Source organism: Chiloscyllium plagiosum, unplaced genomic scaffold, assembly GCF_037043375.1.
Source record: "Chiloscyllium plagiosum isolate Xiang-an unplaced genomic scaffold, Cpla_swu_hap1 HiC_scaffold_13, whole genome shotgun sequence".
Taxonomy (NCBI): domain Eukaryota; kingdom Metazoa; phylum Chordata; class Chondrichthyes; order Orectolobiformes; family Hemiscylliidae; genus Chiloscyllium; species Chiloscyllium plagiosum.
In genome coordinates, this window is record NW_028270151.1 from 79,847,664 (window position 1) to 79,870,074 (window position 22,411).

The following is a 22,411-nucleotide window of genomic DNA, read 5'->3' on the forward strand; positions in this document are numbered from 1 at the left end:
GTACCAAATTACAGTGAAAAGCTTTGTTTTTGAGCAGTAAAGGCAGATCATAGTTAACAAGGGTATACAGCCCATAGAGTGAAAGAAAAGCTCAGGATTAGAAGTGTTATAAGAAATGTTAGAATTAGATATGCTGTAGGGAGCTCACAAGGAGTTGCATGGTGTCAGCATCACCTTGACTCATATGTGCTGTCTGTGCGTTGGACACTTTGACCAGTTTATGTACTAAAAGCATCTTACCCAAGTGCTCTTGTTGGTGAGGCAGACAAATGAACACAGAATTTGATTTCATTAACAAAATGTTCTTTATTAAAACCACCATGTGAGCAGTTCCCAAATTCTCACAATATTTACTCTGTCTAGCTGTATCCACCTAAGAAAGGATATATGACCTGCAATGACCCACGTGTTTGAGTGGGCCATTGGAAATTCCTTCCTCTCTGAGGTAGGTATGGCTCTCTTCCTCCATCCTAAGTCTGCGTTGCTGCACAGTCTTCCATTATGGGTCTTATTGCAGGTTTTCGCTGAGGGAGGGGCTTCCTGGTGTGTATTTTTATCCCCCTCACCCCAGACTTTCCAGAATGTCCTGTGGCCTTTGAAGAATGGCGTCATGAGCTGGGTTTAAAGCATCCAATGGGGGTCAAGCCAACACCCTTCACTGTTGCCATGCCATGGAGGTGGAAATTGCACATTCTCAAGCACTGGCTGGAAGTCAAGGTGAAAGTCTGATTGATACTTCTCCGATACACAGCCCCTGGGCTGGTTCCCCTGAACTTATGTGACATCACCTTGGTTTCCATTGTTTTCTGTAGGCAATCGCTACTGGCTGCTGTTTAACTTAGTTTGGCCAATTTTCAGTCAAGCCCAATATCTCCGGCTGTGGGTCAGTTTACATTGTCCAGTTCTGGGTATGTGGTTGCTTATCCACAAAATGGACAAAAGAGCTGACTTCCAGAAGTGAATTGAGAATGACTGTTCTTTACATCAAGTCTGCACTTGATAAAGTGTGGCATTAAGGAGCCCATGTAAAACAAGTCAATGGGAATCAACGAGAGAACTCTCCACTGCTTGGATTCATACCTGGCACAAAGGAAGATGGTTATGGTCATGATTGTTGGAAGTTAGCCATGTTAACTCCAGACTATCTCTGCAGGAGTTCCTCAAGTAATATCTAGGGCCAAACACCTTCACCTGCTTCATCTGTGACCTTCCCTCCATCATAAAATCAGAAGTGATGATTGCACAATGTTCAGCACCATTTGTGACTCCCTAACTGTAGCCAAAGCCCATATCTAAATGGAATAAGACCTGGACAATATTCAGACTTTGGCAGTCAAATGGCAAGCAACATATGTGTCTCATAATTGCCAGGTACTGGCCATCTCTAACTATAAAGAATCTAGTTATTACCCTTGACATTCAATGGCATTACTATCACTGAATTCCCCCACTACCAGCATACCAGGGTTATTATTGACATGAAACTGAACTGAACTAGCCATATAAGTGCCTTGGCAATAAGAACAGGCCAGATGCTTCCATTTCTGTGGTGATTAATCCATCTTCTGACTCCCCAAAACTTGTCTACCATCTATAAGAGCTCGGTCAGGAATATAATGAAACATTGTTCATTGCCTGGGTTCAGCTCCAACAACATGCAGGAAACTCAACACTATTCAGGACAAAACAACTGATTCAACTGGCACTCCACCTACCGTTTTCAATATTTCCTCCCTGCATGCACAGTGACAACAGTGCACACTACCCACGAGATGCAGTGCAGAAATCACCTAGAAGGACAAAGACCGAAGACTCATGTGACGAACACCACATGCAATTCTGCCCTTGCTCACACAGTTTTCTGACATGTGACTGTATCACTATTCTTCCATTGTTGCTGAGTCAAAATGCCGGAATTCCCTCGGAACAACACTGTGGGTGTATCTACATCTCAGCACTGGAGCAGTTCAAGAAGGCAGACTACTACCACCTTCTAAATGACAATCAGTGACAAGCAATAAATACTGGCAATGTCCACATCCTGTCAACAAATACATTTTGTAAAAAGAAGTGAATTCCAATAAGAATCTCATCAAATACATTTCGTTCACAATAGAGCTGCAAAAGAAAATTGGACTGGCAAATAGAGACTACAAGAATAAAATAGCAGGAAAAGGAAATCCACACTTCTGCCAGCATGTAAGTTGTAAGTAAGCTGTAGAAAATGGTGTGCATGTTACACCAGTGTCATATGTGATCAAAAGGCACAGAGAAAAGCTAGAATTCTTAATGAGTTCTTTATATTGGTGTCAATGTGTACACATTCTGGAATCCCCTTCCTAACAGTACTCTGGGTGTACCTACACCAGATGAACTGCAGTTGTTGAAGAAAGAAGTTCAACACCACCTTCTCAATGTCATTTAGGGAGGGGCAATAAGAATTAGCCGAGTCAGCATTAGCCCCATTCCATGAATTCATAAAAAGAAATGAACGATCTTAAGTGGGGACATTCAGTGATGATTGCACAGTGCTTAGTTGCACTTATACTTAATTGGAATGTAATATAATCTGTGCCTATATGTAGCAAATCCTTGACAATATTCATGTTTGTTTGTTTTTTCAATTTATTCATAGGATGTGGATGTTGCTGGGCCAGCATTTATTGGTCATCCCTAATACGCCTGGACAATTTGGTGGTGAGCTGCTTTCCTTAACTGCTGCTGTTCTTGAGGTGTAGGGACACTCCCTAGGATTTTGACCCAGTGACATTGAAGGGTATAGTTCCAAGTCAGGATGCTGTGTGACTTTGACGTGGTAAAATTCACATGCGTCATTTGCCCTTGTCATTCTGGGTGGGAGAGGTCACACTCTTGGAACATGCTGTCAAAGAATTCAAAGAAAAAAGTGTTTCCAAATACAGGGTGAGAGATATCTGGAACTGAGATGGTGGTAGAGATGGGAGTCATCACAACATTTGAGAAGGATTCAGATGAATGTTTGAAATACCGAAGCAATCCGAAGATCCACATTAATGTTCTGAGGATCTGGGGTCAAATTCCACTATGGAGTGGTGGTATTTAATAAAAATTACCACTGTCTTCTAAATGACAATTAGTGATGAGCAATAAATACCAGCAATGTCCACATCCTGTCAATAAATACTTTTTGTAAAAAGAGGTCAACTCCAGTGAGAACCCCATCAAACACAGTACGTTCACAATAGAGCTGCAAAGGAAAATTGGACTGGCAAATAGAGGCTACAAGAATAAAATAGCAGGAAAAGGAAATCCACACTTCTGCCAGCATGTAAATTGTAAGTAAGCTGTGAAAAGATGGGGTGGATATAACATCAGTGTCATATATAATGAGAGGCACAGAGAAAAGCTAGAATTCTTAATGAGTTAATGTTTAATAAATTAATAATATTTACAAGGAGATGGGCTAAATGTTAGGAAATGGGATTATTGTAGAAAGAGGCTTGACGACACAGTGGGCTGAAAGGCACTTTTCCCTTTATGATATTCTATAACTGCATGACCCTATGACATCCTACTGGGAAATATATCATCACCCTTTCATTATACTTGGGTTAACATCCTGGAACTAATAGCACTCTGGGAGTGGATAGATAGCATATGGACTGCAGCAGTTTATGAATATGGCTCACCATCACCTTCTCTAGAGCAGTTTATGAAGGACAATCAATGCTTTCTCTGCCAATGACATCCTATTACAGAATAATGACAATAAAAGGGGCTCATTTGACACGACATATGTTCAGCAACATTTGGATTTAAATCCAGTACTGTATCAAATCTGGTGTAAAAATGTCTGGGACAGGTGAGGCGCGTGCTTTTATTTTCTGGATGTGTTTCATTCTTGTAATGAGGAAAGAACATAGAGCAACAAGACAAGACATTTTTAGGCCCCTTAACACTGCATTTAATCTCATTGCCTGCTCTTTCTGAATAACTCTGTTATTTTGTTTCCTTTCAATCACTTTTGAAACTTACTAATGAATTTATGTTTTCAGGCAGCATATTAGGATCATAATAACTTGCTTAAATAGATTCTCTTTTTCTTTTGCTTCTTCTGCTAGACATCTTGATTTGGCGTCCTCTGGTTACCAAACCTCCTGCCAGCAGGAACAACTTCTCTTTTTCTACTCCATTACAACCATCATCTCAATAATGAACACCTCGATAATGACATTCCTTGGCATTTCTTTGCTCTGAAATCTCTGATTCTGTTATAGTGTGGCAGACACCTTCCAATCCACTACTTAGCAATCTTAAATCTTTTACATGTCTCAATCTCATACTGCAAAATTGCTCATTTTCACTTCATAACAATTTGAATGAATGGGAAACGGGTTCCTTGTGCACTTGGTAACAAACTCACTCATTTTGTTTTGGAATGTGCGACCCTCCTGAGGTTTACATTGTTTTCTTGGTGTCATCACTTGAAGAGTTTAGGAAACCTGAATTAAAAGCAGAAAGTACTACAGAAACTTAACAGTTTTGACACGGGGAGACAAACCGAGTTAACATTTCACATTGTCACCTTTCTTCAGAACGTATGCTGTATGCTGCATTCTGGAGACTTATGCCTTACTGTACAACTATGTGGCTGTATAGCATAGGATCATGGGAAATAGGTGCAGGTCCAGGCTATTTGGGATCCTTTAGCCTGTTCCAACATTCAACTAGATCAAGGCTTATGTTCTACATCAACACAATTTTCTCACACCATCCCCATATCTCTTGATGCCTCTAAAATGAAGAAACCTAGCAAGTTTTGAGACAATTTATAGCTCAGGTTGAGATCCTGGACGTAAGTTTGCTTGGTGAGCTGGAAGGTTCATTTTCAGACATTTCATCACCATACTAGGTAACATCTTCAGTGAGCCTCTGGACAAAGCACTGCTGGTGTTTCCTGCTTTCTATTTATATGTTTCGGTTTCCTTGGGTTGGTGATGTCATTTCCTGTGGTGATATCATTTACTGTGGTGATGTCATTTCCTGTTCTTTTTCTCAGATACCTTGCAAGAATTGTAACAAACACTATATTGGACAAACAGGCAGAAAACTAGCCACCAGGATACATGAACATCAACTAGCTGCAAAATGACGTGACCTTTTTTTTTAGATTACTTGCAGTGTGGAAACAGGCCCTTCGGCCCAACAAGTCCACACCAACCCACCGAAGTGCAACCCACTCAGACCCATTCCCCTACATTTACCCCTTCACCTAACACTATAGGCAATTTAGTATGGCCAATTTACCTAACCTGCACATTTTTGGACTGTGGGAGGAAACCCATGCAGACACGGGGAGAATTTGTAAACTCCACACAGTTAGTCACCTGAGGTGGGAATTGAACCCACTCACTTCTCTCACTAGTATTCTTACATACAGATAAGGAAGGACACCACTTCGACTGGGACAACACATCCATCCTAGGACAAGCCAGAGATATGCATGAGAATTCCAAAAAGCATGGCATTCCAACCAGAACTCTATCAACAAACTCATTGACTTGGATCCCATTTACCAACCCCTGAGAAAAAGAACAGGAAATGACATCACCTCGGAAATGACATCGCCAACCCAAGGAAACCCAAACATATAAATAGAAAACAGGAAACACCAGCAGTGCTTCGTCCGGAGGCCCACTGAATATGTTACCTAGTATGCTGACGAAACATCTGAAAATGAATCTTTCAGCTCAGTTAGCAAACTTACATCCATGTAGAAACCTATTGATCTCTGTCTTGAATGTACTCAATATCTGAGCCTTCACGGCCCTCTGGGGAACAGAATGACAAAAAAAATCACTCACTGAATGAAGAAATTCTTCTTTATCTCAATCATAAATGGTGTGTCTCTTATTCTGAAACTTATTCTCCAGTTCCAGAAAGGCCCACCCACATCAACAAAAGGGAAACATCCTTCCCCATTGAGAATGTTATATGATTCATTAAAATAATTTTTCATATCAGTGTTTGGACTTCCAGTTTCAGTACTTTTTGCATGAACTATTCAATTCTTTTTTAATGTAACAGATTTTAGAACCTTACAATTTGATACCAGGTTTCTCTTATAAAATGCACCATCTCTAACTATACATAGCAGCACCTCAGTAGATTTATAAATAATATGTTAAAAACAGAATACTTCACGCAGGCCTAGAGCAGGGAGTCCTGGCATTGGTGAGGTAGCACCTGCAACAGCAGCAGCATGTTATGCCTGGAGCTGAGACTCCTGAGCATCATCGATGCAGCAGCGGAGCTGGGGACTCCTGGTTGCAGGGCGAGTGTGGGTTCAGCATGGGAACAAATGTTGGCAATCTGGACTTAGCAGTGAAGAGATGGTGCCTAAAGAGTGGTGACTCCTACATTGGTGTGTCTGGTGCAGGTGGCAGTGAGGTGGTGGGGGAGGGCTGGCAGTGAGGGTGTTGTAGGTGAGCCAACTCAGCACTATTTCAGTTATGTCTTTTATCCTTTTCATTCTTAAACGATTGTGGCCACTGTTGAAGTTTTTTTCACTGTGCTTTAGTGTATTATTTACCGTAAAATGCAAATAACAACAAATAAGTCATTCATTATTCATTCACTGCATCAACAAAATCTGATGCAAATATTTGTACAGCACTTAACAACAGAGCTTGAAAGTATGCACTACCATTAACCTCCCCACTCAAAGATATTTTCTAATCAACCTGTTCAGAAATAATATTACACACCTCTGCACGAGGTGGGATTTGAACCTGGGTCAGGACACTACCACTGCACGACACAGGCCCTAAAGTCACTCCCTCGTCTACAATCTGACATCGACTTTGCAGCAGTCCCAGCAAGTAAAATATTAATTCAAAATCAATTAAATAATTGAAAATACTAACTGCTGGAAATGCAGAGCGTCTCGGGCATCATAAGGAAAAAGAGAAACGATTAACTTTTTTTGGTATCTGACTCTGTCAGAATGTTTTGGGAAATAAATTGCTTTCGTTTCACACTAGCCCCTGCTGCTCAGATTTTTGTGTTGCTTGTCTGAACCAACAACTTCACTGCAGGAGAGCATGTGACACGCAGCTATCCTTAACTGCATTGCCTCCCATTCTTAGGGCAACTCTTAGAACCTCTGAAATGGCCTGGCGTTTCAAGGGTTTGGCACTGTGATCTACTCTGATACTGCAGTGAGAGCCTTGTCAGGGGTTCCAGCGGGCAGTCAGAACCTGTGTTGCAGCAACATGCAGTCACTTCCGTGCACTTTGCAGCTGGTTGAGATTTTAACCCTTGTTCCTTGCGCTTTCTCTTTATTCACCTCCAATCCCGCTGCAAGTTGCCTGGATCCCGCCACTTCGGACGCCCTCCGCCCCAGGCGCTACTTCCCAAAGCGTCCCCGTCTCCAGGCAACCGCTTTCTTGCAGCGTCCAGTTTCCACGGCAACGCAAGCTCGGCGTTCCATTTCCACAGCAACCGGCGCCGGGCAAGGTTCGGGGAACGTGCAAGAGCTGCTTCCATCGGCTGGCGGAGGCCGGGCGAGTGCAGCCGGCGAGAGGACTGAACAGAAGCCGGGAGCAGAGACCGGCTCTTAGCCAACCCTCTACCCTAACCCCCCTCAGCTGCAATCCCCTCAACCCAACCTTCCCAGCAGCAGTACTTCCTTCCCCAACATTCCCAGCAGCAATACCCCTGCCCCAACCTTCCCAGTAGCAATACTTCCTTCCCCAAACTTCCCAGCAGGAATACCCCTTCACCAACATTTCCAGCAGCAATACCCCTTTTGCAACCCTCCCAGCAGCAATACTTCCTTCCTCAACATTCCCAGTAGCAATACTTCCTTCCCCAACCTTTCCAGCAGCACTACCTCCTTCTCCAACATTCCCAGCAGCCCTACTGCCTTCTCCAACATTCCCAGCAGGAATACCGCCTTCTCTAACATTCCCAGCAGCAATACCCCCTTCTGCAATCATCCCAGTTGCAATACCATCCAAATACTCCAGTGATCATATCCCCACTGCAGGATAACACCCCACAAATCCCTCCCCAGCAGCACTACCCCCACCCCCACCTCCAACAAAGCAACAAAAACCTTCCGTAAATCCCCCATCCTTAACCAGCAGCTCCAAGGAACAACCGACATATCCTGCTCTCTGCATTCATTGATGTGCTGGAGTGGACGCCGGGATCCCCATGAGTTTACCGAGTGAGCGGCCTGAGGAGAAGCTGGAGACTGTTATCCAGGTTAGACGGAACTACTTCTCCTATCTCTTGTACAAAACAGATTGACTTTTTGCAGACAGGGTTGGGCTATTCCCTCCAGCCTGGGAGGAGGCAGGGTAGACAGGTTGCAGAGTGGGAGGCAATCTGTCAGGCCACCTCCTATGTGCCATCTGGAAAGGTAGTGCCTTTCCCAAGAAATTCAGCAAGCTTGCTATGGCCTTGACAAGGAGCAGTTCTGACCAGCAGATCTACGAGAGGAGATTATGCTGCACTGTGAATGCATGTACAATGGGCCATTTTCAAATTCAGAAGGGAATGAAGCAAAGCTGGAACTGGTAGACGAAAGTAGTAAGTGAATGTGGTCAGCAGAGGATTGAGAGAACATAAGAATATAGTCAACAGTCATTCTACAGTGTCCAATTATATATATTTTAACAGATGGAATCAGGTGTGTGAAGTAAATGTGCTGAGGGCACTGATCGACCCAGATATGGCAATTCTTGTAAATCTACTACGAGAAACAGTATTCAAAGGAAAGCTTAGCCTTGCTAGTGATCTTATGTGAGGTTTCAAAGAACTCAGAATTTGAGAGACAGGCTTGTAATATTCCCTTCTCAATATTCCGCTCATTCCTTGGGTCCTGTGCATTTCTGACTGTGGTTAGATGTAACATGGAACAGTATGAGCAGTCGGTCTGGTGGGTTCAGAGACAGTTTTGGGAAAGGTGTGTCTGTGTGTGTGTTATTGTTAGAGGAGCTTTGTGTCTTTCAAAGCTAGATATGCTTGTAATACAAGGTCCAGAATGAAACTGTATGAGCAACTGCCATGTGCAAATCTGCAGGAGCATTGTTATTTGCAACTGCAAGTTGTAGTCTGACCTGTGGAATAAACCTATATGAGGTTTGCCATTGCAATATATACCAATGAGGAGGGGCATGGATTTAGAAGGGTGCTGGTTTCCAATGCTGCTCTCACAGTGACCAAGTAGCCCCAAGCTACAGAATAAGGCCTTGTCCAGCTCACAACAGCAGATGAGATCCTGGGATTCACTACTTGAATTGGGAACTGAGAGATTCACGATACTAGAGTTACTTACATTTGGGCCAAGTTTTAACCCTGGCCCAGTAAAATTTATGCTCAAACCAGACTCTTTTCATTAGCATTCAGTGTGTGAGTTACAATGTGCCAGGTCTGCATAAAACAATGTGCCAAGTGTGTGTGCTTGTGTGTATGTGTTACAATGGACCAAGTGTACAGGTTACATTGAACCAGGTGTGTGGTTACAATACATGATGTCTGTGAATAACAGCTCAGTGTGTTACAAAGTATCAAGTATGTGGATTAAAATATGCTAGGTGCGCAGGTTATAACATGCCAGAAGTGTGGTTGCAATATGTCACTTTTGTGAGTCATAATATGCCAGGTGTGTGTGTTGCAATGTGCCAGGCCACTGTATTACAATGTGTAAAGTGTATAGGTTAAAATGTGCTACCTGTATGGGTTACAATATAGCAGGCTTGTGGTTACAGTGTGTCATATGTGGGTTACATTATGCTTGATGTGTGAATTAAAATGCATTACACCATTCCATGTGTGTGAGTGAAAATGTATCTGCTAAGTGCTATCATTTCCAAGGGTGAATTCATGTCTTATGTATTTGGTTTAACCGTTGTGGTCCTTTTGGCTTAATTGTGTTTCTCCTGTTCACTCCATTTCCCTTCTTCCAATTATATGGATACGATCGATGTGGTGATGTCCTACACCCACTTTGGAATCAGAAGTGTTAGGGACAAAGTGACAGAGAAAGTGAAACCCTTGGTCTTAGACCCAGGAGAGAACCTTCTGAGACAGATCTCCCATTGACCCCCCCGAAAGGAGAGCCAGATTCTGGGGAGAGACAGAGTCTTTAAACAGACTTACAACAGTTTGTGCAGATCTGAAGCCTTCACTCCTGAGAAGTCACAAGTCAGACACAAGAGTCCTCATAAGTGTAGCCAAATTGAGCCAAATACCAATCTTAGGCAGGGTGGTTTGGGCACCAAACAAATCACCTAACTCAGATGAACAGACAACCAAAGTATAGGAAGGATAAAAGCCTGCTCTGCCATTCAATAAGATCATGGCTTTTTGTTCATCACAACCTCACCTTCTGTTACTATCCCCATATCCCATAATTCCTCAAGTAACCAAAGAGCTCATAACCTTTATGTTGAGATCTTTGCCTAGAGCGAATTATACAATGAATGGAAGAGCCTTGGGAAAAGTTGATGGGCAGAGAGATCTGGGAGTGCAGGTCCATTGTACCTTGAAGGTTGCTGCACAGGTGGATAGAGTAGTCAAGAAGGCATATGGTATGCTTGCCTTCATTGGACGGGGTATTGAGTATAAGAGCTGGCAAGTTATGTTAAAATTGTACAAGACATTGGTTCGGCCACATTTAGAAAACTGTGTACAGTTCTGGTCGCCACATTACCAAAAGGATGTGGATGCTTTGGAGAGGGTGCAGAGAAGGTTTACGAGGATGTTGTCTGGTATGGAAGGTGCTACTATGAAGAGAGGTTGAGTAGGTTAGGTTTATTTTCATTAGAAAAAAGGAGATTGATGGGGGGACCTGATTGAGGTTTACAAAGTCATGAAGGGTATAGAATGGCTTATGCCTGAAACGTCGATTCTCCTGTTCCTTGGATGCTGCCTGACCTGCTGCGCTTTTCCAGCAACACATTTTCAGCTCTGATCTCCAGCATCTGCAGTCCTCACTTTCTCCATGAAGGGTATAGACAGGGTGGATAGAGACAAGCTTTTTCCCAGGGTGAAGGATTCAATAATGAGAGGTCACACTTTCAAGGTGACAGGTGGAAAGTTTAAGGGGGATACACGTGGCAAGTACTTCACACAGAGGGTGGTGGGCGTCTGGAACATGTTGCCAGCAGAGGTGGTAGAGGCAGGCACGGTCGATTCATTTAAGATGAATCTGGACAGCTGCATGAGTAAGTGAGGAGCAGAGGGATGCAGATGCTTAGGAATTGGGTGGCAGGTTTAGACAGTAGATTTGGATTGGCTCAGGCTTGGAGGCTGAAGGGCCTGTTCCTGGGCTGAAAACTTTCTTTGTTCTTTGTTCTTTCTTTGAATGTACTCAACAAGTGAGCAATCAGGGATGGGGAATTCTAAAGATTCAAACCCTTTCTGTGACAAGATTACTCCTTTCAACTCTAAACAGCTGACCACTTATTCAAGACTGTGCCTCAGTGTTCTAGATTCTCCAGCTAAGGGAAACATTTGTTCAGCATCTACCCTGTCGGGTCTCTTGAGAGTGTTTTACATTTCAATTAGTAAATGCTTGGTGGTACAGCAAGGACCCTAGCCATCTGCTCATCAGGTAAGCTTGGCACTGAGATAGGCTATGTCAAAGCTATCCTGCATGATAATGGATGCTCTGATCAGATCATTACTCATTGTATATCACAAACCTCATGAAAGAGTACATGTCCACCATGTTTTGCCCTGAGTGTTGTCCACGTCACCTCTGATTAGCCTGGATTGGGAAGGTATCGCAGAAATGTGAACAGGTGAAGCTAGCTGCCTCACGTTTCTCCTGGGTTTAGTGCTGGTGATTTTCTCCCTAACAGGATGTGGCTGTCAAGGCAAAAAGAAGTTCTACCTGCTACATAAATGAGCAATGTGACATATGAGTTTCAGAACCAGTGTGATGCTTGGCATTGAGGCTGTACATCCTAATGACTGTTGGACTATATTAAACAACTTCCTGTTGCACATTCCCAGCTCATAGCAGGCTGCTTTTTCTCAACAAGCCTCAGAAAAGTATATCCACCATTATATGTGATTCGGTTAATGGTTATAATTTATTAAATAATCTGGACTGTGCTAAGACTTACATCAGAAAGTAATTTATGATCATCAGCCTGGTGATGCATTTACACTTGCTAGAAGCTATGTATATAAGTAAAAGGAATCCACACATAAATTGCACCCTTTCCAAAATAATTATGTCATGAAGGCAAGCAAGTTCTACTAATTGCCCATGGCAAATTCCTGACCAATCAGAATCTATCGCCTAAAAAGAGAATGAAGGTTGACAGTTAACTGTTCTTACTACTTCTCCATGCCAACCAATCAGCACTGTATTCTCATTCTGTATAAAATGATGTCTTATTTCTCAAGGCTGTTTCTTGTCCTAGTCTTTCTCAGAGTAAGAGGAGAGCTTCAATTTTTAGTCACTTCGTAGTGGCATTTCAATTGGAACATCTTACAGTCTTCTAAACTACAGGAAATGGCCTAGGAACTTTGTGCTATATGGACAGTTCTCTAGAATGAGCATTGACTGCTTTTGAAGGACTATCGACTCAGTGAAAGACGCTCTTTGGTCTGACCGAAAGCTTTTTGTCTTCTGATGTGAAGAGCTGACCTCTTCCAGATATTGCAGACTGGCATATTCAAAGGTTCAGGACAATGTGTTGAAGGTTGCACTAAAACTTGGGGCATCTGCTGTGGGGAAAGACCGCTGTCTAAGGTCTTTCTGCTTAAGTAAGATGAGGGTCTGGTTCAGTTAGCAGACCATCTTGCTGCCTCAAAATGAACACAAATAGTTTCCTCACACAAAGGTGAGTAGATCAAACTGCACATATTAATCCAGATGGGATCTCAGTAAAGCCCGATACAACTGTAATAAAATTCCTTCAAACTTACATTAAATCTGGACAAATCAGCCTTAGGTTCTTTCATTGGACATTATTGGAAATTCAACATGGATTTCCTGGGTGAAGGTTGTGTTTAGTGACTGTTTTGATGTGAGGGGTTTGATGAGGAAAGCAAAGGCTCGTAATAGTAATTGCAAGACTCTGTCCACTGGCGCCCCCTTGCTGTTTTGGATGTGGCGCAGGAAAGGTGCAAAACATAGTGTGCTGGCCAAGAAAACCTTTTATGATTTCGATGATTCTGTGACTCTGGATTGCTCCAGCTGTCCCAGGGTGATAGAGGCAGCTTGTTTTTGTCGCATGGTATGCAGAGACCACAGAATGGCTGAGAGGGAGTTACTTACATTCCTCTACTTCCTCAGGAGGCTAAGGAAATTTGGCATGTCTGTAAAGGCTCTTACCAATTTTTATAGATGCACCATAGAAAGCATTCTATTTGGATGCATCATGGCTTGGTATGGCAAGTGCTCTGCCCATAAGAAACTATAGAGAGTGGTGAACTCAGCTCACTCCATCACGCAAGCCAACCTTCCATCCATGGACTCCATCTACACTTCCCACTGCCCCAGGAAGACAGCCAACATCATCAAAGACCCCTCCCACCCCAGTTATAATCTCTTCCAACCTTTTTTGTAAGACAGAAGGTACAAAAGCTTAAATCCACAGACCACCAAACTTATGAATAGCTTCTTCCCCTGTTATTAGACTTATGAATGGACCTCTCAAATTTAAAAATTAATGTTGACCTCACTCTTTGTGCACCTTCTCTGTAGCCATAACATTGTATTCCTCACTCTGTTCTATTACGCTAATGCACTTTGTATGGTATAATCTTCCTGTATTGCCACAAAACAAAGCTTTACACTGTATCGAGGTACATGTGATAATAATAAATCAAAACAAGTAATCAAGTCACGGTCAGAAACTGGAAAGGTTTCATATGCTTCCTTAATCAGAAAGGCAGTTGTAGCTTTGCTCATTCCTCCTGCTCATTTTAGTTTAAACATAGACTACAATGCATTTTTTAGAAATAAAACTAAAGCATTTCAGTGACTGTCCCCTTGCCGGTTTACTGATTGGCTTTGATAATTGAGGGATCAGCCCATCATACTACTTCATCACTCTTACTGTTAGGAGGCTCCCAGACCTGATTTCACTGCATGCAGCAGCAGAATCTGTTTGTTGGTGAGATACTGTGAAGTTGTTGCATGGAATTCTTGGCTCATTTCATAAATCGAAACACAATGCAGAAGCGTCACAATTTACAAAGATAGAAAGTACAAGCTGAGATAGAGCAGTGACACTTTGATTTGTGCACCAAGGCTTTGCAACATGGACCACATCTGATTGATGTATCTGTTCATCAAAAACAAGGAGAGAAAAGACATAAGTATTTATTATTTACTTATGTTCTCTGTGCTATATTACCTCTCCTGCATTTTGTTTTGTATCCTATCTCACAGTTGCTAAACTTACACCAAAACGACACAGCTCCCACATCTTCTGTGGCAAGAGTGGAGCATTTATTTTTTCTGTGTGACAGGTGTGTTACTCTCTACAATGCAAATGTGTTATTCTCCGTGCTGCTAAATGCCCCTCCTACATAACCTCAGATTCTCATTTGCACTGATGGAAAAACAGATTTATTCCTTCAGCTCTTTCTTAATAATTTGTATTAATGTTTTTGAGGGAAGGAAATGCTGTCCTTACCTAATCTAGCCTTTATGTGACTCCAGACCCACCCAGTGGTATGACTGATTCTTAGTGATGGGCAATAATTGTTGGTCTAGCCAGCAATGCCCATATCCCATGAATGAATTTAAAAAATATTTTGAACCTCATAAATCTGTAGCTTATCTACTCTCTCGCTTCCAGAAGGCCAAACTGCAGCCCTTTGAAGATTTCATGTCATTTCAACTTGTAGTTATTATTCAGGCATATTATGGCACACCCCCAGGGCAGGTGGGATTTGAACTTAGACCCTCTGGCTTGTAGGTCTAGTGCCACCAGACTGATAGGCAGCAGATGCTGCTATTCATAACAAGCAAAGCTGAAGCAACTAACTTATGCCACTTCAGTGGGTGAATGCACTCGCCTTGTAAATCCGAGATCTTGAATTTGGAGCTCCATAAACACCATTTAATGGCTCCTGAGATGCGGTGGTAATGCTTGACCTGTCACAGAGGAATGTTGTATCTTCCCACCATTTTCATGTACCAAGTACAATATTGTTGAATGATCTGTACAACTGGTTCTTTTGCCATTTTTAAGCCTATTCTTTTATCCTTTCAGTATCCCTGTATCTCTGAGTTATTTGAACATAAGAACACAAGAAATAGGAACAGAGATAAGCCATTTGGCCCCTCAAGCCTGCTCCACCATTTAATAAGATCATGGCTGGCATTTTTGTGGACTCAGCTCCACTTACCTGCCCGCTCACCATAACCCTTAATTCCCTTTTTGTTTTAAATCTATTTTTCTTTGCTTTAAAAATATTCAAAGAGATAACCTCACTGGGCAGGGAATTCCACAGATTCACAAATCTTTGAGTGAAGAAGTTCCTCCTCAACTGAGACCTAAATCTGCTCCCCCTTATTTTGAGGCTGTACCCCCTAGTTCTAATTTCATCCGTTTGCTATTATTCTGGGTGAATGTGACCACTAAGGTCCAGCACAATTATTAAAGTAGCTGGTAAATAGAAATGACAGCAGTACAGAATGGAACACCAATACTATTTATTGCCAATCTGGCTTAATCGTCATTTTCCATTCCTCCGTTTCAAATGTTTATTAGTCCAATTTACTGTCCTCCCCGTAATTCCCTTTGTATTGATCCTCTCTGACAGCCTCCTTCTGTGATATCTTGTGAAAGATATCTATGACATTTTCTCCATCCATGTTACTGGTACCTCACTGGAGAACTATCAGTTTGGTTAAGAGCAAGCTTCCTTTCTGAAATCCACATTGCTGTGACTGGTCAGTTTTTCTTGATCTTGGTATTCATTAATCTCATCTTTAATCAAACATTGCCCGAATTATTTCTGCCTCCACTGCTGAAAATGGGCACCTACTTAACTATACAGAGTTCTCAGTCACACATCCAAGGGAATGGTGTGCATGAAGAAGGGGATAGCCTATTGGTCTTGACCTTGTTTTAGTCTGGGGCTGTCACTGCCAGAGAAATGCAGATTCTGAGATTCTGAGAACTAGTAAAACAGGCCATGATGTCCTCCAGTGACAACAAACCTTCAGACAACAGCTCAGTGAGTCTCAGATAGAGGTGGAATGAAGAGCGTTGAAGAACACTGATGGCTCTGAAGCACAGTTCGGGCAGATGGGTGTTGGGGTGTCAGATCCCTACTTAAAGCTGCAACACATTTTGAAACAATTGGAAGTGTTTGTGTGTGTCTGTGGAGTTCTGTGTGTGTGTGTGTGGTTATGCATTGAGCAGCATATGGGTTTGGTGTTGAGATCGGCAGCAGATTCCCTTTGAAAATGCATTCACTGACCTTGAGTGCTGATGTCATTCCAGTTCAGCTTTCCTGGCACTGCAGCCAAGTCCTTGGACATGTCTGGGGGAATTGACTGTCAGGGTTACCTGGAATTGACAACAGGAGGAGACCATTCAGTTGTCAGAACCTGCTCCATTATTCAGTAAGGTCCTGGCTCATCTGCTCACGGTGTCAACTCCACTTTCTTGTCTGTCCCCAACCATGTTCCCTTGAAGATGCACAGCCTGCTGTGTGTGCGTGGCCAGTCTAATATTCCATTGTCACCAATGTTGGCACGGTGATCGTGGCATGGACTTCATGTCTCCGATGCCCATGCAGCCGCTAAGAAAATTACAGGGAATGCTGGTCGCCAATTCCTGATTTCCTTGTCTGTCAAAAACCTGGCTTAAATTCAATGCTTTGTAGGGAAGAGCTTTCTGTATTGTGTGACTTCCTCAGGATGGGTCTTAAAGGCTACCTGGTTTGCTGTGTAATCATTGTGTATGATGAAATGCCCTTGAAGTGAGCTTTGTCACATGTTGTGGTGGGAGCGGGGGGCACTTAATTAGGCAGCAGGGTGTCAGGTAGGAGGTCTCTGCCCTTACCCTGATTAGCCCCATTGTGGAGCACCTTGTGAATGGTCCTCAACTCCCTGCCAATAATTGAAGCCATTCAGTGGGCAGTGAATGCTCAGTTAAGGGCTTTATCCCACCATCTGGTATTCACTCAGTAGGAGAAACATCAGGAAGAGTTAGAAGGGGTGGGGTGGTGGGTTTGATATCCAACCCTCATTGCCAACACCTCATCCCAGGACCCTCACAAACAGCAGCATTTTATACAAACTTGCACTTCCACCCAGCGAGCTTTGTAATCCACCTAAAGTGATGTTTCTTTCACTGCCATAAACAAAATCTAGATATCAGGGTATTGGGATCTGGATACTTGTACTCACACCATGATGGCACTCTTTTCTGTATGTCCCATTACTCTGGGTGGCACGGTAACTCAGTGGTTAGTACTGCTGTCTCACAACACCAGGAACCTGGGTTTCATTCTAGCCTCAGAGACTGTGGACTTCTCACATCCTCACAGTGTCTGTGTGAGTTGCCTCCCGCAGTTCAGTTTAGGTGGATTGGCCATGCATAAAGTGTCCAGAGATGTGCAGGCTAGGTGGATTAGCCATGGGAAATGCAGGGTTACAAGTAGAGGGGAGTGAGGGTGGGATCTGGGTGGGATGCTGTTCGAAGGGTCGGTGTGGACTTGATGGGCTGAATGGCTTACTTCCATATTGCAGGGATTCTATGATTCTAATCATTTGTCCATGTAAATGCCCCAAATTAGATGGAAGTATTTTCGACAAGACACCTGCCCAGTTTCTTGGTTTTTAACTCACACCTATGTCCAATTCCTGGCTCTATAATAACCAGTACTTTAAATATCCGTCGAATGGTAGACTTTCTAGAATCCAACAGTTTTGTTTCTCAACAATATGCATGTGCATTTACACATGATATTTTTTCTGTCCACGATTCCAATGTTATCTCATTTTCTCTTGCCTTCTGTTATTTTACTGATGAGAGACCTTTTGGCAAACAGCGCAAAACTTTTACAAAGTAGTGTCAAATGCTGCTAAATCAGGATTAAGTTCTCCAGATGTAGTTAATTTTGGTGTCTGGAGAAACCACTGTAGCGGCACATTCTGAAGTTATGGATCTGAGTAAGTGGCTCTGTCTCAGGTCATTGTTCTTCCCGATGTTTCAGAAACTAGAAGACACTGTACTGAACCCAGAGCTGAGTGGAGAGGACAAAAGTCTGACAGTTCGTGGAGAGGGCGAGGGCACGACACTAACTACGGTCCCTGCTCGAATCCGAGAGATAGTTACCAAGAATCTTACTGAGGAAAGAATGGAAGGTTAGTGAATTGTTCGACCTGAAAAACACAGTTTAATTGAGTGAAAGAATTGGTATATATTTTACACTTTGTAGCAAAGCAGAGATGACACTGTGTGTATAACAGGTTTTAATCAGGTTTTAATCTACCTCATGCTTCAGTTCTGAATTTCATCTTTTTTCTGCATTTTGTTTACCTTTCCCCTTAATTAATTAATCGAGCACAGTGATATCAATAGTTAACGGACTCACATATTCAAACACAAAACAATTGAACCCTGAATTTTTTTTTGTCTTGTAAAACTGAACATGTTATTTTAAACAAAGCCATTCTGAACAACAAATGTGTACATCGCGTCATTTTTTTGTTTCTCAGTTTGTTTGAAGTACAGAAATAATTGTTGAGCTCTGAACATTTCTGGTGGTTATGTTGAAGTTTATGAATTTGAGTTAGTAATTCTCTATGATCCATTCTCTACACAAATCAACATCAGAGTTGTTCATTGGCAAAGCAAATGCATCCACATAATCGCTGTTCTTGAAATGACCTGGTCTGCTCATGATCAAGTATCTCATGTCCCATTTTGTCAATCGATCAGTGTCGGTGTTCAGCAACCATTTAATCTGCTTTGGTCCAGGTAAAGGTAAAGCAAGTTTGTGGTTATGGTTTGATTCTTTGGTAAAATCTTCAGGAATGCCTTGGGTGCTGAACTTAGTCCACAGGGAATTGTGTGGTACTGAAACACATCTTCAAGGAAATCTGTCAGATATTGATTTTGCACTATTAAGACTTTCAACAGATGGCCCTGTTGAATATTGAGCAGTTAGAACATTGTGGAGTCATGAGTTGGCACTGATAGTTTTTGGATTGTAGAAAGTGATACTTATCTGGGATTATGTCTTTCGGCATGGTTGCTCAGTGGTTAGCACTGCTGTCCCAAAGCAATAGGAACTTGGGTTCAATTCAGTGCTCTGCGACTGTGCGGAGTTTGCATGTTCTCCCATTGTCTGTGTGGGTTTCTTCTGGTGCTCTGGCTTGCTTCCACAGTCCATTAGTGTGCAGGTTAGGTGGATTGGCCAAGAGAAATTCAGGGTTACTGGGGTCTGGGTGGGATGTTCATTGAAGGTATGATGTGGAATCGATGGGCTGAATGGCCTGCTTCCACACTGTGGGGTTTTATGATAGTTTTGTTGACCACCTTAAAAGTCAGTGCATTATCTCACTTCATCATTTGTTTTCATGGATTTATGAGGTTTGATACCCGTAGCAGTGTGTTGATTTGCTCAGTGATACTGAGGCAACATCCGAGGTACAGGAGAGTTGATGTTTCAAGCATGAGCTTTTCATCAGGAATCGCATTTTTCGACTCTGATCTCCAGCATCTGCAGTCCTTGCTCAGTGAGATGTCTGCTTCAAGTTGTTTCCGTTTCTGTGACACTTTGACAAGGATTTTAAATGGCAAATGCTTCTCAAATTTTGCAGAAGTGGTGCAAATGGTGTGTTACTGTGTGCTGGTACAGCTGTGTAACAATCATTTTGCTTGATTCCTTGTGTAGGAAAACCTGCATATGCCCAGAGGGGCTTATGCTTGCATTTTGTAACTCTGTAAGTTATTAGATGAGAGTGTGGTGCTGGAAAAGCACAGCAGGTCAGGCAGCATCCAAGGAACAGGAGAGTCTTCCTGATGAAGGCCTTATGCCCGAAACTTCACTTCTCCTGCTCCTCAGATGCTGCCTGACCTGCTGTGCTTTTTCAGCACCACACTCTCGACTCTGATCTCCAGCATCTGCAGTCCTCGTTTTCTCCAAGTTATTAGATGAGATTATAATGGTTGACTCTCCTCTCCTTCATCAGCTGGATCTCTGGATTATAACCAGATTTAATAGTCTCTGCACTGGTGAGCATGCAGGGGATGCCTATAAAATCCTCTGTGATCTTTTCTGCAAGTTTGCTGGGGGCAGGCAAAGCCCCCTAATGCCAGCTTCCTGTCTGCTGTTGTGTGAGGGAAGGATATTCAGGAATTAAGTTTTGCAGTGATTTGATGGAATTGTGGGTTTGATTTGGCTCTTTCAGAGTTCAGTTAAGATGCTGGGTGTTTGCACTGGACCATAATCCTTAACAGTCCTGAGGTTGTAACCACAGTAAATGGACTGGCTGATTCAAGAAGATGGTTCATTACCATCTTCTCAAGGACATTAACTACGGGCCTGTGACCAATGCTCACATCCAACAGACAAGTGAAAAAGCACAGGCCATACTGGGGAGGAGCACTTTTTACTTCCCTAAAGGACTTTAATTAATTTGTCTTAAACTGAGTTCCAATTCATAACTGGCCAAGGTGGGATTTGATACAAGATCAGTGACTTAAATCTATCATATGTGTTCACAAGTTAGAGTCTGGTAAAAGGCACAAATCCATGTTCTTTGTTTTTGTTTTTGCCTGAATGCAGGCCCACAGGATAGGAGTTCCATGACCAGTCTTCGGGAAGAGAATTCAATGCTGCAGGAAGAACTGTCCCGAATGGAAGACCTGTTGGCACAGAGTCATGCTGAACGTGATGAACTAGCTATCAAATTCCGCGCTGTCAGTGAACGGGTAAGGATAAATACATTCCTCAGATGTAGCCCATGCATTTGAATTATACATGTTACATCTATCATATGTCTAAATGATTCATTTGGAGCCTGTGTACTGCCATGGAGAATTATAGTATATGATTGGGTTAGCTGCAAACAGTTTGGATGGCTTATTAATTATTTGAAATGCTGCATCCAATGTGGTGGCTGGTCACCACATTACAGTAAGGGTGTGGAGGCTTTGTAGAGAGTACTGCCTGGATTAGAGGGTATGAGCTATAAGGAGAAGCGAGAAAATCTTGGATTGCTTTCTCTGAAGCAGCGCAGGCTGAGGGCAAACTTGATGGAAGTCTATAAAATTATGAGATGCATAGATAGTATTGACAGTCTGAACCTTTCTCCCAGAACTGAAATGTCTAATGGTAGGGATATGCATTTAAGGTGAGAAGGAGAAAGTTCAAGGGAAATGTGAGGGCAAGATTTTTACATAGGGAGTGATAGGAGTCTGGAATGTACTGTCCGGGGTGGTAGTGGAGGTAGATACGATAGGGAGTGTTTAAGGGACTCTTAGATAGGTCCATGAATATGCAAGGAATGGAAGAATACAGACCAAGGGCAGGCAGAAGGGAATAGTTGAATTTGGTGTCAAGTTTGGCACAATATCATGGTCTGAAGGGCCCATTCCTGTGCTGTACTATTCTATATTTTATGTTCTATAATCTTGTGGTAGGTGCTTTCTCTGTTGTAGTGGGTACAATATCTGCTCTTGTAAGTGCTTTGCCCACTGTAGTGGAAACGTGAATACAGCACAGAAGGAGACCTTCCAAACTGTGTTGCTGTTTGCAAGGGCAAAATCAACTAATCCCATTCTGCTACAATTTCCCTGGGGCTCCCCAAATCTTTGCTCTTCAGTTGCTTATCCAATTCTCTTTGAATCTGCCTCAAAATGGCAGTGCATTACCACCATTCATTGTAAAGCAAGGGTTTTCTTCCTGTCACCATTGCTTCTTTTACCAATTTCCTTAAATTGCTGTCCTATGACTGATAGCCAAAGATGATGGCTCCATAACATAGCCAAGTTGACTATCTACCAATAAATCCTCCCAATGTGCCAAAGACTGGTGGTAAGACAAGGAGAGATTCCAGGTCAGCCATGTGATGGGAAGAAAGTTGGAGCCTCCACCAGGGACAGTTTCCATAAGACCATAAGACATAGGAGTGGAAGTAAGGCCATTTGGCCCATCAAGTCCACTCCGCCATTTAATCATGGCTGATGGCCATTTCAAATCCACTTAGCAGCATTTCGTTTTTTGTTTTTTGAAGATTCTTCAGAGCTACATTTTGGCTTTCAGGGCTACGTTTTGATTTTAGGAACATCTTTCTCAGTCTCACTAAATCCTTCGTTAGGTGATCCAGTTACAATTTCTTCAGTATATGAGTTGACACATGGGGAATTTGAACTTTTGCAAAAGAAGATTTCACCAATATCCTAGGTAATTATGACTGCTTCAT

The 22,411-nt window shown here is 42.6% G+C and overlaps 1 protein-coding gene across 1 annotated transcript in view; it reads left to right on the forward strand.

The window, feature by feature from the left end:
* The first annotated feature begins 7,687 nt into the window (after positions 1-7,687).
* Positions 7,688-22,411, forward strand: part of crocc2 (ciliary rootlet coiled-coil, rootletin family member 2) — a 300,372-nt gene continuing 285,648 nt past the window's right edge. The window contains exons 1-3 of the mRNA XM_043702904.2: positions 7,688-8,250; positions 18,193-18,343; positions 20,773-20,918. Coding sequence (XP_043558839.2) covers positions 8,200-8,250; positions 18,193-18,343; positions 20,773-20,918 — 348 coding nt within the window. The 5' untranslated portion in view covers positions 7,688-8,199. The remainder of the gene's footprint in view (positions 8,251-18,192; positions 18,344-20,772; positions 20,919-22,411) is intronic.